The sequence below is a fragment of the Lytechinus variegatus genome, chromosome 4 (assembly GCF_018143015.1).
Source record: "Lytechinus variegatus isolate NC3 chromosome 4, Lvar_3.0, whole genome shotgun sequence".
In the NCBI taxonomy this organism is placed as follows: Eukaryota; Metazoa; Echinodermata; class Echinoidea; order Temnopleuroida; family Toxopneustidae; genus Lytechinus; species Lytechinus variegatus.
In genome coordinates this window covers 28,129,433-28,144,355 of record NC_054743.1, presented here as the reverse complement: position 1 = coordinate 28,144,355, position 14,923 = coordinate 28,129,433, and the positions used below count along the sequence as shown (strand labels likewise).

At 36.5% G+C, this 14,923-nt stretch overlaps 1 protein-coding gene across 2 annotated transcripts in view; it reads left to right on the top strand.

Annotated features, from left to right (window-relative positions):
• LOC121413761 (adhesion G-protein coupled receptor G6-like) overlaps nucleotides 1-12,284 on the top strand; it is a 59,164-nt gene extending 46,880 nt beyond the window's left edge. Inside the window, exons 13-24 of one of the 2 annotated variants that reach the window (XM_041606699.1) lie at nucleotides 309-540; nucleotides 860-1,022; nucleotides 1,458-1,604; nucleotides 2,269-2,448; nucleotides 3,124-3,169; nucleotides 3,823-3,926; nucleotides 4,572-4,699; nucleotides 5,311-5,340; nucleotides 8,464-8,808; nucleotides 10,370-10,773; nucleotides 11,513-11,635; nucleotides 11,944-12,284. In XM_041606699.1, the coding sequence (XP_041462633.1) occupies nucleotides 309-540; nucleotides 860-1,022; nucleotides 1,458-1,604; nucleotides 2,269-2,448; nucleotides 3,124-3,169; nucleotides 3,823-3,926; nucleotides 4,572-4,699; nucleotides 5,311-5,340; nucleotides 8,464-8,808; nucleotides 10,370-10,773; nucleotides 11,513-11,635; nucleotides 11,944-12,005 (1,964 nt within the window). In that variant the 3' untranslated portion in view covers nucleotides 12,006-12,284. The remainder of the gene's footprint in view (nucleotides 1-308; nucleotides 541-859; nucleotides 1,023-1,457; nucleotides 1,605-2,268; nucleotides 2,449-3,123; nucleotides 3,170-3,822; nucleotides 3,927-4,571; nucleotides 4,700-5,310; nucleotides 5,341-8,463; nucleotides 8,809-10,369; nucleotides 10,774-11,512; nucleotides 11,636-11,943) is intronic. The other variant, XM_041606700.1, reaches the window with a different exon arrangement.
• The last annotated feature ends 2,639 nt before the right edge of the window (nucleotides 12,285-14,923 follow it).

Below are 14,923 nucleotides of genomic sequence, written 5' to 3'. Positions count from 1 at the left end.
AGCATTACAAACTTATACTACTACTACTACTACTACTACTACTACTACTACTACTACTACTACTACTACTACTACTACTACTACTACTACTACTACTACTATTACTACTACTAGGCCTACTACTACTACTACTACTACTACTACTACTACTACTATTACTACTACTACCACTGCTATTTTTACTATTACTACTACTACTACTACTACTACTATTTCTACTTCTACTACTACTACTTCTACTACTAATCATTTATTTTTTTCAATGTTTACAAGTAGTTTCATTGGAACTTTCTTTATCCCTCTTCTAGACAATGCTCAATCCGTATCCGAGGATTTGAAAACTGTCACGAGTGCCTCTACAAATTTAAGCGCATCGGACGTCAACTTCGCAGTGGACGTGCTAGAAAACCTTGCCCGATCTATCAATGAGTATAACAATACGGAAGTGATAGAGAATGCTTTCATCGTAATCAACAACTTAGCAGGAGCACCGATGGGTTCACTCGTTGCCGGGCAACAAGATTCGGACAGTGTAACCAGGTAGAAGAATGTGATTTATTTCAAATTTGTTGAATAGGTTACCGTATTATCATATCCAATTGAGAATGTGGTTAATGGATGCATATTTGTACATGTCGTGCATGGTATAATATCGTGTGAGAAGATGGGCGTCAATATGTTTAGTGCAGGCAAAAAGAAATAGATGTTTTGTATTCTGGTAAGAAATAATCATTTATTTTGTTATGATACAAATCAAATTTGACGGTAGTTCAGCAATGTACGCCAGAACATAGACTTATACCATTTCCTGATGATCGCTGTTCTGAAATTTTTGAACTGTTTTTTCTTAAAACAATAGAATTATTCATTTGGTCGACGAGTTCGCTCTGCACGTCGAGTTCATTGGCGACACATTCGAAGTAGTTACGGAAAGGCTAGACGTGGTCGTCATCAAGATCAACCCCGAGGTGAACAATGGATTGACTTTCAGAAGCGTGGTCGATGAAAATGGCAATTCAATGGTAAATAAATATATACTGCATCTTTCATAAGTAATTTATTATAGATTCCAGATTCATATGAAAAACAAAACCCGAGGTAAATAAAAAAGGACTCGATTTATCGAAGAAGCAAATTGTTTCTAGAGTCACAGCAGAAGCTATACCACATATGTTGATACGTTTGATGCTGCATCTTTTCATATACATGTACAATCGAAATAAATCAATTTGTTTGATTTATTCATTGGAATTTTATTGATTTTTTTTTGTTAAGTACTAGGCTAATTCGATTTAACTTTAAACAATTATTCATATATCAAATCTGTCAGCTTCAAGCCTTTCACTTTAGATTATTCTAATGAACAGTATTAAATGTTACACAATAGTAAATATTTTCCATGGTTTATTCGTAAGAATTAATCACAATACAACTTTGATAAAATCCTTTTCTCACAGGCCCAGCTCTCGTACAACACCACCAGTCCAGATTCTACCGCCGAAGATCCGGCTTCACTAGAGCTCCCAGGCTCGCTCTTTGAAGCTCATCGTGGGGAAACCGATAGAGCCCAGTTTGTGCTCTATAAAGACGTCGTTTTCTTTGAGGTATAAGCTGCTTATTGGTTTATCATACATTATGGGTAATTGGATTAGTCATTCATTTGAATTTTGTCTGTTCCTATTTGGTGGTATACATCAGTATTCATATGGAGTATAAAGCTTTTTCAGAGAAAGAGAATTCAAAAATAAAACTTATAATTCTTATTCAAGAATTAGTGATGTAGTGATAGACATTACCCTTTTCGTCATCTTTTTGCAATAGACTTCCATCCGGTAAAAACTCTTAGATGGGTTTGATGAAAATTGAATAATTTGGTTCTCTGAAAAAAGATCGGCATATTACTACACATTGCTATGTCCAAACTTTTTTTTTTCGCCAGAGAGTAAACACACCAATACCATTGATATCATTAATATCAAGTCAAACAGCATTAATATCAACTCAAACAGTAATGCCTATCAATTGGTCTTGAACCAATGGTGTAGATTCCTAGTACATTGAAATACTATAAAACTTTTTATTACATGGTATTGAGAACAGCTCAAAGATTTTTAAAGATATGTTTTATGTAAACTTGGTCTATACAATTTTTTTTTGTTTATATTAGTTCATCAGGATTCAAGCCTTCGTAGAGAACCTTCTTCCGCTGTCATAAGACTACTTTAAAAAATGAGATAATCATAAACTTGTTATTTCGATCAAATTAAGGTGATAACGGAAGCCTCAGAAAATATGACTGCCCCTACCACTCAATCCACTTCTACTGATGATGACATCATAGCCAGGGATGCTCTCAACAGTTTAGTGATATCGGCTAGTCTTGGCGATCTCAAGATCACGGGATTAAGGGACCCTGTCAAAACTTCGTTCGTCCACCAGAGACCCGAGGTTAGTACCAGAACTCCATGACAATCATTATGAAGTCATAGGCCCCGTCTTACAAAGAGTTACGATTGATCCAATCAATCGTAACTCTGTGGAAATCCATCAATGTAATCATTTTTTTTTCTACAGGATATTTGCAAAATTTCCTTTTAAACATAGGAGAATACACCAAATTGTCAAGAAATCAATGAATATACATTCATATCTAGAAATTTTTCAACAAACATATATTTTATATGTTGACTTTGCTAACTTTCCATAGTTGCGATTAATCGGATCAATCACAACTCTTTGTAAGACGGGCCCCTGATGCATATGACCTCTAAATCTCATAGTGCCCTCCCTCAGCGGATCACCAGCGCATGCAAAGTATTTGCCACATACAAAGATGGCAGCGCGATCTTGTGTTTCATCCTAATAACGTACGCAGTATTGTGATTTTATGATACTGATGCTCTCATTTTGAATTAAGAACACACTTATTTCCAAATGTTTAATTAACATTAATCTTTCCGAGCATATCTATGATGTTTGTCATGTGTATTTTATTTCCATGCAACATTTAACTCCGCCCGGTAACTGGTTAAGCAGAAACACCTCACGGTGCTAAACGTTCAGTAAGAGTTCTGATTTATTATTACGTGGCATTTTCAAAACGTTTTTTGTATCTAAACACAGAGAGCTGAAAATCCATCTTGTGTTTTCTGGGATTTCACAGCAGCTGGTAAGTTTTATTGAAACGACAGCTTTTAAAAAAATATATATTTCAAACTCTTCAGTAGAACTGCTTACAGAGAAATACAAAATACTAAAATATTCAATATTGTTCGCGTCATTCGTGGTTTTCAGTCTGCATACATTAATCGATGACTATTTATCAATGTCCCGTGCAATAAGTGCATTATTCTGTCCACCTCTCCAATTTCTCGCTGCTTCGTTCCCGAGCAACTGGAAGGGGTAATCAAACTCGCACATATTTCACACAATTATGTTCGTCGATCCTAGAGTTAGGAAGTGGGTGGGGATATATGGCGCTAAAAATTTCAGGTGCGGGGATGACCTGTATCCCCCCCCCAAAAAAGAGATAGATCAAGTATGATCGCAGTGGTAAGGGAAAGATTAGAATAAAATTATGATGATAGCAGTGATGATTATCGTATATGCACATGTTGACCTCTATTTTTTTCTCTCTTAAGTTTATTATGTTTATTGTAATTGAATGAAGCATTCCTTTCGGAAAACTGTTAGAAACAGATGGGTGGAGAAAGAAAAAGAAATACTTGGAAGAAAAAGAATGAAATCTTCATATTCATTTATATATATATATAAATATATATATGTGACATAATATTTTTAATGTGATTTTATTTTTCATAGGAGGAAAGGGATCATGGTCAACCGAAGGTTGCATTGCTTCTCAAACATCAGAGGATAGAACGCAATGTGAATGCGATCATCTAACAAATTTTGCTATCTTAATGGTAAGCAAACTTTCGGCTGAGAAAACTGTTGATTCAACATGAACAGTGACTTGAACACGTTAAATAATTGTAATGCATGGTTAAACTATGCACAAATAGTTCGAGATGTAATTATCGAACATTATAGAAAACAGGATAGAAAATGGTCAGATTAATAACAAGGATGTGTGTACCGACCCCATCTCCAGATCAAGATCTATCTTAATTCCAATGGGTTCACATCTAACGGAGATGGATGCATTTAAAGAATAACTTGATTTATTCCAGGGGGTGTGGATCATTTTTTAAAAATAGGTGAGGGACACACACTTAACATTCAAGAAATCACAGTGAGATACACCAAGATAAAGATTTTAACATTTTGTATACGTTTACTGAAAAGGGGTGAGGCTGACGTCGCCTACCATCAACTCCCCACCTTCATCCCCATCCACAGGGGCCGAGGAAGCGGGGGGCCTTCAGCTCCCACTTTTTTTTTTACAATACCGTGTACAAAAACGTAAATATGACATATGATTGTGATTTTTCGCATGGTCAGCCCCCTCACTTCTGGCTCAGCCCCCCTCCCCCACTTTGAAAACCGTTCCGCGGCCCCTGATCCATCTGTCCCCCTTAAAACGCAATCTCTTGATTTATTTTCCTTAGGACATCTATGGAACTACAACTACCTACGACGGAGATCACTTGCTGGCGCTCTCCATTATAACCTTCGCAGGTTGCACGCTATCCATCCTCGGTCTCATAATAACTTTCTTCTCTTACATCATGATCAGGTATATATCACATTCTCAAAAGCAATCGCTGATAAATAAAGTAAATTTGTTCCGGGGGGTCTATTGCATATTGTCCATTTAGTTATAATTTTGCATTTATTTTAATCATTGGCTTCTATAGACGGGTTACATCTCTCGTTTTTTTAGAGACGCATATTCCAATTTTGATTGAAAAAGTTATTTTTTCTTCCCATTTTTGAGGGAGATAACGGTGCATGTATGCATTTATTTATCTCCTTGATTCTCATAAAAGAATGTGTCAGGGAACGTATTCTGACTTAAATCAACCAAAGCCTGAAATGGTTTATCCAATAAGTTGGTCAATCTTAAGTATATACGTTCGTTATTTTCGTCAGTATGTTTAAGGATTTACTCAAGGATAATGAAATCATGTGAACAAATATTAATATGGATTGTATAATTAAGATATGGGAATGGGTATATCCCATCTATCTCTATCTACCACTTTCTCTCCCCTCGTCTATTTTGCTATTTTACTCAATCATTTAGGTCCGAACACGCAAAATCTTTATTTAATTCTTTAACCATCCACTGCACTACTCAAGCAGACTGATATATAAATTAAGAATAAATTTGATTCTTTGTCTCAGGATATTTAAGAAAGCCGTTAACAGAAAGAGGTAACAAAAATATCCAGTGCATGATGCATGTTGTGTGATATCCAATAGAAGTCTTCGTCATATTTTGTGTCCTACCTTTGCCTGACCTAACGTTTATTAGTCAACATAATTATATGTAGTTTTCTAATTTTCCCTATCTTCATTTTTGTTTACAAAATTGAAAATATCATACTGTGTAAAATTTGCTATGAGGTTTCTTATAGAGTACATGTTTGATAATAGCAGCTTCAATTGAAAATATATATTTCGAACAGAATTTCTATTACTTCTGAGCGCCTCTTTATTTTTATCATTCCGCCCATACTGCGTGTACATAACACATAAGCTAGAAAAGGATCTTTTTCAATATTTTGATTGATTATGATCGGTAACTTAACTTGGGACAGTCCGCAGAATGGATCTGATGCCAGAAATGGATCGTGGTTTTTGTCTCACCTGCGAAGCAAAGTGAGACTATAGGCGCTTTTCCGACGGCGGCGGCGGCGGCGGCGTCAACATCAAATCTTAACCTGAGGTTAAGTTTTTGAAATGACATCATAACTTAGAAAGTATATAGACCTAGTTGATAAAACTTGGCCATAAGGTTAATCAAGTATTACTGAACATCCTATTAGAGTTTCATGTCACATGACCAAGGTCAAAGGTCATTTAGGGTCAATGAACTTAGACCATGTTGGAGGAATCAACATCGAAATCTTAACCTGAGGTTAAGTTTTTGAAATGTCATCATAACTTAAAAAATATATGGACCTAGTTCATGAAACTTGGACATAAGGTTAATCAAGTATCACTGAACATCCTGCATGAGTTTCACGTCACATGACCAAGGTCAAATGTCAAAGGTCATTTAGGGTCAATGAACTTTGGCCGAATTTATGGATATCTGTTGAATTCCCATCATAACTTTGAAAGTTTTTGGATCTGATTTATGAAACTTATGGAGCGTTGTGGCCCAGTGGATTAGTCTTCGGACTTTGAAACAGAGGGTCGTGGGTTCGAATCCCAGCCATGGCGTAATTTCCTTCAGCAAGAAATTTATCCACACTGTGCTGCACTCAACCCAGGTGAGATGAATGGGTACCCGGTAGGAAGAAATTCCTTGAATGCTTTGAGCGCCTAGGCAGCCCAGCTAAAGCCGGGGTAATAATAATAGCAGGGCCCGCTGGGAGAACAGTTTTCGGAACTGAAGCGGCTTCCCTGGGTAAATATACCTATATTATTATTATTATTATTATTAAACTTGGACATGATAGTAATCAAGCATCACTGAACATTTTGTGCAAGTTTCAGGTCTCATGATTAAGGTCAAAGATCATTTAGGGTCAATGAACTTTGGCCGAATCGGGGGTATCTGTTGAATTACCATCATAACTTTGAAAGTTTATTGGTCTATTTCATTAAACTTGGACATTAGAGTAATCAAGTATCACTGAACATCCTGTGCGCGTTTCAGGTCACATGACCAAGGTCAAAGGTCAATGAACTTTGGCCAGATTGGGTGTATCTGTTGAATTACCATCATAACTTTGAAAGTTTATGGATCTGATTCATGAAACTTGTACATAAGAGTAATCAAGTATCACTGAACATCCTGTTCGAGTTTCAGGTCACATGATCAAGGTCAAAGGTCATGTGTAAGGTCAATGAACTTTGGCCATGTTGGGTTTTTTTGTTGAATAACCATCATATCTCTGTAAGTTTATTGGTCTAGTTCATAAAAAGTAGACATAAGAGTAACCATGTATCACTGAACATCTTGTGCGAGTTAGAGTAGTATTCAAAGTCAGCACTGCTGCTATATTGAACCGCGTGATGCAGGTGAGACGGCCAGAGGCATTCCACTTGTATGCCACTAGGGCCTACTTAAATTCTGGTTGTCTGTATTCAAAGTGTATCTTAAGACGGTTAGACCTGTGTGTATTCTCAGTATTTCCCCTAATCATAATAATTTCCAATATTTAAATCCCTTACATAAATGTCGCCTCAAGCATGTCAAGTAAACTCCCTGCATGCCTCATTACAATGTTTATTCTATTAGAATTGTTATTTTTTGTCATTTTGTTCAAGTGTTTATAACAAGAAAAATATTATTTCCTGACCTTCCGTTTTTTCATGGATGCTTTGCTTACCTCCTTGCCTTTATGGCAGAAAAGGAGGACGTTGAAAAATATCTCTAAATCAATTGCTTATTTCTATAAGATCACAAGATTTATCCAATATTGCCGAGGGGGAGGGGGGAATGGGAATCTGGTAGGAATCTCCAACTCGGAGCGCAAATTGCTCTGCTAAATGTCGGGAACTGTGCTGAATTATTGCACTCTTATATAGTACAGTTTTTTTAAAGTGTGTTAAAAAGAGCTACAAGTATATGTCAATCCGTCATGAACCATATTTTTCAAATCAACTTTCTTTGTGTTTTCATAATAACCGAATTGTAGTATGTGTTTATAACATAACCCTCACTTGTGTGTTTCCCCTATACTAACATAATGATATTTTGTCTAATATTCCCCCTAGGTTCCAGAATATATTTACAAGTAGATTTTGTAGTTTGATAACACATTGCAAATGACCTCCTCATTATTATACGATTTGTATTAATGTATAGTTTAGTTCAGTTAGTACAACCATACAAATAACGATAATTAGCATAAACTTTCCACTTATACGTCACTTTTCTTTCGTTGACCTCTCTGTCGATTAAATAAAGACAGTGCCATTATTAAAGCTACCACAGTTATAGCGCCTGTAAACCTAAAATTTAAACAATTTTTAGCTGTAAATTCCTGTTTCCCAACACCAAACACAAAATCTAGATCGTTTAACATGTGTGAATGATACAAACACCTGTAAAAACGATAATGAGATAATGAACCTTTGCAATACACAACAAATAAGCTTGGAATCAATCTTTCCAAGCAAGCAATTACAGTCAATTCCTGGTAATTATCGCTTTATATTTTATAAAAGTGAGAGCTGCGCAATACGAACTCGATTAAAAAAAATCGTACTTAATGCCCTCATTCAAAATACATTGGCATATATATCTATTGTCTTTTATTAAAATTCCATTGACTTGAATAATGTATAATAAACTGATACGTACTTCACACCTTTACGCAGGCAACTTCGGAGCGATCGCCGCACCCGCGTGCTCCTGAATCTGGTCGCTGCTCTCACCTTCATGAACATCTTCTTCCTCACTGACGCCGTCATCACCGAATTCGGCAACCCTGGCGAAGTCGCCTGCAAGCTATTGGGGGCCCTGCTCCACTACGGCCTCCTGACGTCGATCGCGTGGATGGCCCTGGAGGCGTGGCACATGTACCTGGCGCTCGTCAAGGTCTTCGACAGCTACACTTCGCATCTGATGAAGAAGATGTGCCTGGTCGGCTGGGGTCTGCCCGCCGTCATCGTCGGCGTCGTTCTCGGAGTCGATCTGGACCATTATGACTTCTACAATGAGTTGTGAGTAGTTTTGATTTGTCAAAAATCTTCGATATTTTATGTTCGTATTTGTAAGGATGGTAAATTAAAGTTACAAATATGATATAGGTCTTTCTAAAATGACACATCACAAAAGTGGTCAGGGACTCCGAATCCTGGGTCTGAGAACGCAAAACTTAATGATTGATTCCTTTTCTACGATAATTCGCTAAGCATTTTATTATCATCGTTACAGAGCACTGAGTATAAAACAATTATAAACGAGTAAGCTTTGCTTTGGATGTTAGTAAACCTTGTAATCACCGTTATATGTTATGTTAGTAATTTCCATACGTTGATTTGTATTGGATTTATATTAATAGTATTTGTATAATGTTTGTAGATGATTTATTAATAAAAACATACAAAAATAAAGTCTTGAATATCTTTGAAAAAAGAGAACAATTGAAGTGTTTTTCATGTGTCCAGTTAAATTGCAAGCGCTGCTGAACACGAAGCATTATATGCTAATTAATATATAAAAACTGGGCATATACAGATATAGCTCATTTGAACTAAAATGTGAAAATTTCTCAGATCGTTATCTGACATAGCAACAGTCAAATCAGGCAAACTGATATTAAAATACATCAATCATACAAAAAATCGGGTGAATTGAAAACTCTTGTCTCTCGGTGCTCTATAGCCGATAGTTGCATGCATGAATTTGGAATGCCTACAAATCAGTCTATATTTAACTCAAAGCGCATTCCTTGATTTCGAGGGGAAGGTATTGTTAAAATGGAATTTAAAGGCTATTAATGAGGCACTTACGTTAGTGTGAGTTCCTGATCAAAATGCCGACAAACTCATCCATGATTTAAAATATCTGTGGATATTTGAGGTCATTTGGGCGTGGGCTGACTTCGAAATGGTGTTGGCTATTGTTATTTCCACCCCTTATTTCCATGTTATTGTCCCGACAGTCAGGCACGGATCAAGCCAGATTATACACAATACCATTTTAAATAGAAGTCATAGTGTTTTTGCACAATAGTCGAATTCGGCTTGATCCGCGCCTGCCAAAAAGGAATGGCGAAGAAATGACAACGTCAAGTTCACGTACTAGACTGGGATTGATATGGCACATCGACGATACCTTTGGAAAAACCGTAACTAATCATACAGACAGAAACCTTTTAAATAACCATTTATACCCCTTGATGAAAGTTTACCTGTAAAGATAAAGGCGGTTCTAACATACCTGCTGGGGGGGGGCAACCTTCTGTCCACTCATAACTTCCTCACGTCGTATTTCTGGATGTCCTGCGATCACTGGATCAACGAAGGATGACCATCGTAAATATCCGAAATCCCCAACTAAATATCTTCTTATCCATAACAACTTTTCTTAGCCAAAAATTGCTTCTTAAGTCAATTATAAGGGCACTGTGTTGAGGGCGTGCTTAATTAAAACTAATTCGAGTCGTTCACCAAATCTGAGGGCCATTTCTGTTTTTCTGCAATAGCTCATTGAAATTTACCTCAGCATAATTTCACACGGATATTTCCACTTCAAATATCTCTGTTTTCCATTTTGCAGCTGCTGGCTGAGAGTTGGCGGAATCCCATTTTACGCCGCCTTCATCGCTCCATCCCTGGCCGTCATCCTCTTCAATTTCATCATCTTCTTTCTCGTCACCCACCAACTCTGCTCCCTCCGACGGCGATCGGTTTCTGCCTCCTCCGAGCAATTCGACGTGTCCGCGCAGCTGCGCGCGTCCCTATCCATCACCGTGCTTCTCGGGCTCACCTGGGGACTTGGCATTTTCATGATAGGAGGGGCTAGCTTGGTGTTCAGCTATCTTTTCGCCATTTTCAACTCGTTTCAAGGGTTTTGTATTTTCGTGTTCCACTGTCTGCTAAAGGAGGAGGTGCGACTCGGGTGGAGGAAGGTGTTCTGTCCCCAGTGTTTGACACTGGAAGAAATGACGAAGTCGAGCTCCGGTAATTTCATTTTTTCCATAAATAATAATAATAGTAATATAGGTATATTTACCCAGGGAAGCCGCTTCAGTTCCGAAAACTGTTCTCCCAGCGGGCCCTGCTATTAAAGGTTGGAATATACCCTTATATTAACTTGAGAGAATCAATCCTATTTTGAAGCAGGGTGAAAAGAAGTATTAGATACGTGTGCATATATAAACCTACCACTGAGCTAGAAATGGGGGCACATTATTAATAAGGTCGATGAGATTTTGACTCCTTGAGAATTCCCCAAAATATCTTCTTCGAACTTGTCGACTAATCCAGAATTTGATACTGATCGTTGGTGGGGGGTGTCTTTGTTTACTAAGAAAAAAAAATGGGAATCTAAGGTATTGATTTATTGACATATTAAAAACATAAATAATCTGGGGTGGGTGATTCGATATCTTCTCGATTCATTGTTGAGATCCTTTGATGATATTTAAATTCATGTACAAATTTTACTGTGTAATCATTAATAAAATTATTTAAAAAATGATATTTCAGATTACAATTTGGATGTTAAATCGATATACACTAACTTTGCAGTTATTGAATAGAGAGTATCAGGTTCTTAGAATCATATTGGAGGAAGATTATTTTGTCCAATACTTCAAAGAAAAAATAATCTGAAGTTTTTACTTCGTCTGATCTCTTCACTTTAACTATAAGCCCACGACTTGTGCCTAATCCATTTTCTTTCTGTGGAACTTAACAGGACAGAATTTCAGCAGTAGCAACAAGCAGGCTCAACTTCAGAAACGGATAACATTGGAATATCAAGTAGAATCGAACGGAAGACACCACCAATCAAATACCACTCCTTTTCACCCAGAACACGGTAAGATTATAAATGTTATACACAAAGGGGCGAGGGGCGACCCCAGAATATTTTGACGGGTCGCGGGGGAGGGCAAGATGAGTGAATGGTGGTCACATTTTTTGTCAATTGAATGATGCGGATAATATCTCTCTCTTTACATTTTTTTCATCCCTTTTCTTAATTTCCTCCCATTTGGGATGTATACTTTTCATTACTTAAAAAAAATCATGGGGAGGGGGCGGTCCATATCATCATTTATTTCATTATCATTATAATAATTTCTGTATTGTTTACCTGTTTATTTATTTTTATTCTTTTCTTTGCAGAAGTCCCAAGATTTAATCCTTTTGCATCCAACTCTGAGTTCTACCAAGATTCAAGAATCTGAGACGAGAGTTACATAATATTAAAATACTATGCCATATTGCCATTAAAATGAGTAGAGAATATTAATGTTTGTCAGTACTTTTGCAATATAAGTGTCCGATTATGACAAAAGGACCTTACTCCATCGACAAGGATGACTTTTGTGACAACCCTTAGCCTTTCCATATGTACTTGTACTACCTAATGGCTTACACTAAGCATGCTAAGAGTAATGATTGTTATTAGTAGTAACGCTACTACTCATTGGCGGCGGAAGCCAAAAATTTTAGGAGGGGACAACCAAAAAAATTTTGACAAGCAAAAAAAAAAGAAAAGGTTCTCAACCCAAATATTGTAGGGGGGACGTACGAAAATAATTTGACAAGCAAAAAAAAAAAAAAAAAAGGTCATCAACAACAAATTTAGGGGGGGACCGTCCCCCTTCCTCAAATTTAGGGGGGACACGTCCCCCGCTTCCGCTGCCTATGCTACTACTAGTAGTAGTACGACTACATCAACAAATACTACTACTACAACAACTGCTAATACTACTGCTGCTGCTACCACGACTCCTCCTCCCCCTCCTACTACTACTACTACTGCTACGTTATGACTACTAAAAGTGAACTACTAAATATCTTCTACTATGACGGCTACTACTACTGATGGTGCTACTACTACCACTAAACTTCTTCTACTACTGCTAATACTATTGCAACAAGTACTGCTGCTACTACTACTACCTCTACGTAACGACTGCTACTACTACTTTCACTACTTCTACTACTTCTACTATTACTACTATCAGTAGCGGACCGTGACCGGAAGGAGACAAAGCATTGGGGGGCACTGCATTGTATGTGAACAATGCTGTGCCCCCATGCTTTGTCTCCTCCTGGTCACGGTCCGCCACTGACTACTATTACTACTACTGCTACTACTTCCACTACTACTACTACTACTACTGCTACTGCTACTACTACTACTTCTATTATACTACTGCTGGCCGGTACTACAGTTTCTACTGCTACGATACTAGTACTATTTACTTTATTCTTTACTACTACAACCAATACTACTGTTTCTACTGCTACAACTACTAGTACTATATTTTAATTTTTTTTTTACCAATACAACCATTGCTATTGTGACTTCTGCTACTTCTACTTTACCTCTATTTCCGCTGCTTCTCCTACTTTACTAAGTTACTCTTATCAAATATGACTAAATATCTTAACTGATTAATGTTACAACCAAAGCCTTTTTTCTAATTGGTATAACTTTTCATGAAAATTATAAAAGTGAATAATGAAATGTTGTAAAATTATACTGATATTGTAAAATTATACTGATAAAGGAGTCAGCTCATTTTCCCATCCACTTTGTATGTAAATTTTGGTTGAGATGTCTTGAGTAAATTGTAATCCATGGCATGGAAAGGTGTAAATCTTATATGAAGCGTGGATCGTGTATGAAGTACGAGACTTCATGCCTTTTTCAGAACAATGTATCGACACCCCACCTTAAAAAACACGTTACATAGTCTGACACTTGAATGCAAATGATAATTGAATCCAACAAAACTGGATAGAAAATGGAATCATTTTGCTCTTGTTTGATGTTATTTTGGTGTCCGTTGTTTCCGAATATTTGTTTTACGGAGTGTTTTGCAGCTCATGTATCGAATATTGTGACTTGTACAAAGTTTTTTTTACAAGTTACAAGTGCAGTGTAAAGATATGCTTTTTATGTTTCTCGAGACAATGAAGGCTGAAGAATATGTGTGTAGCATCTTCCTAATAGGAAGATGCTACACACATATTATATACCCTACCATACGTTTCCACATAGTATGTGGAAACGTATGGTAGGGTATATATGGGCAAACATTAAGCCCGTAAATAAAAGAAATGCGTAATATCTTTGAAATGCACTTGTAATTTATAGCATAAGATGCCTGTTAGTTTTATACAAATAATCTTACAACTTGAATTGTATATACGATTTTTCACTTTTGACTGTTTAAAGTATTATTTTATCGAAGTCGCTAACGTGTGCAATATTTCCATAATTGAAATGCGTTTCACAAAGTCATTCAGAGCTTGAATGACGAATAAAAATGCATGTTTCACTTGAAGTAAAAAGGAAGAAACAAATTGGAAACCATACTTTATTTGTTAATGTAATTGACGTTTCAGTACTCAACTAAATCATTTGTGCATGACTTTATGTTCTTGTATCGTTTTTGACAAAATTGTCATTGCAATTAGTCGCGAACATTAATTCATATCGATGCATCGATTACTATAGGAACTTAGGGGTGGGGGGGGGGTCGGGTCCATGGATTTTTTCACTCATTTTTACTTAGGAACAATGAGAAAAAATGACGTCATTTCAATCCCCATGCCTCCCCATTGATTCTTTGCCGAGGTACATTTGCTTGCATACTTTGCAAAATATCTGCATATCGAGGTCAAACAATTTAAAGAATATTCCTGTTGTTGTTTTTATTTTGCATTTGAATTTGACGTATAATCTGGGCATTTATTTGGACATGTACATGTATATAGCAACTTTTTCGCTTGGTTTCCAAAGTGAGTTATTAAATTATTTACGATGTAATAATTTACTATAGTGTCATTTGTGTTTTCTGTAATCTGAACTCAATTCTATGCAAATCATATAAAATAAATTCTTACATAATAGTGAACAAATATGAATAAAAATATTACACACATTTCAATTATGTTTTTGTATAAAATCTTTATTTCCTCAATGCATGAAACAGTTTTAAAAATTATAAAAGGATATTAAGGGTCCCGCAACACAAAGGATAGCGATTAATCGTAAGCTTGATTTTCACGATTGATTGTTCATGATTGCAGTCTATTCAATCAATCGTAGAAAAATTTCTGTGATCATTGTTAAGTTTTGTGTTAC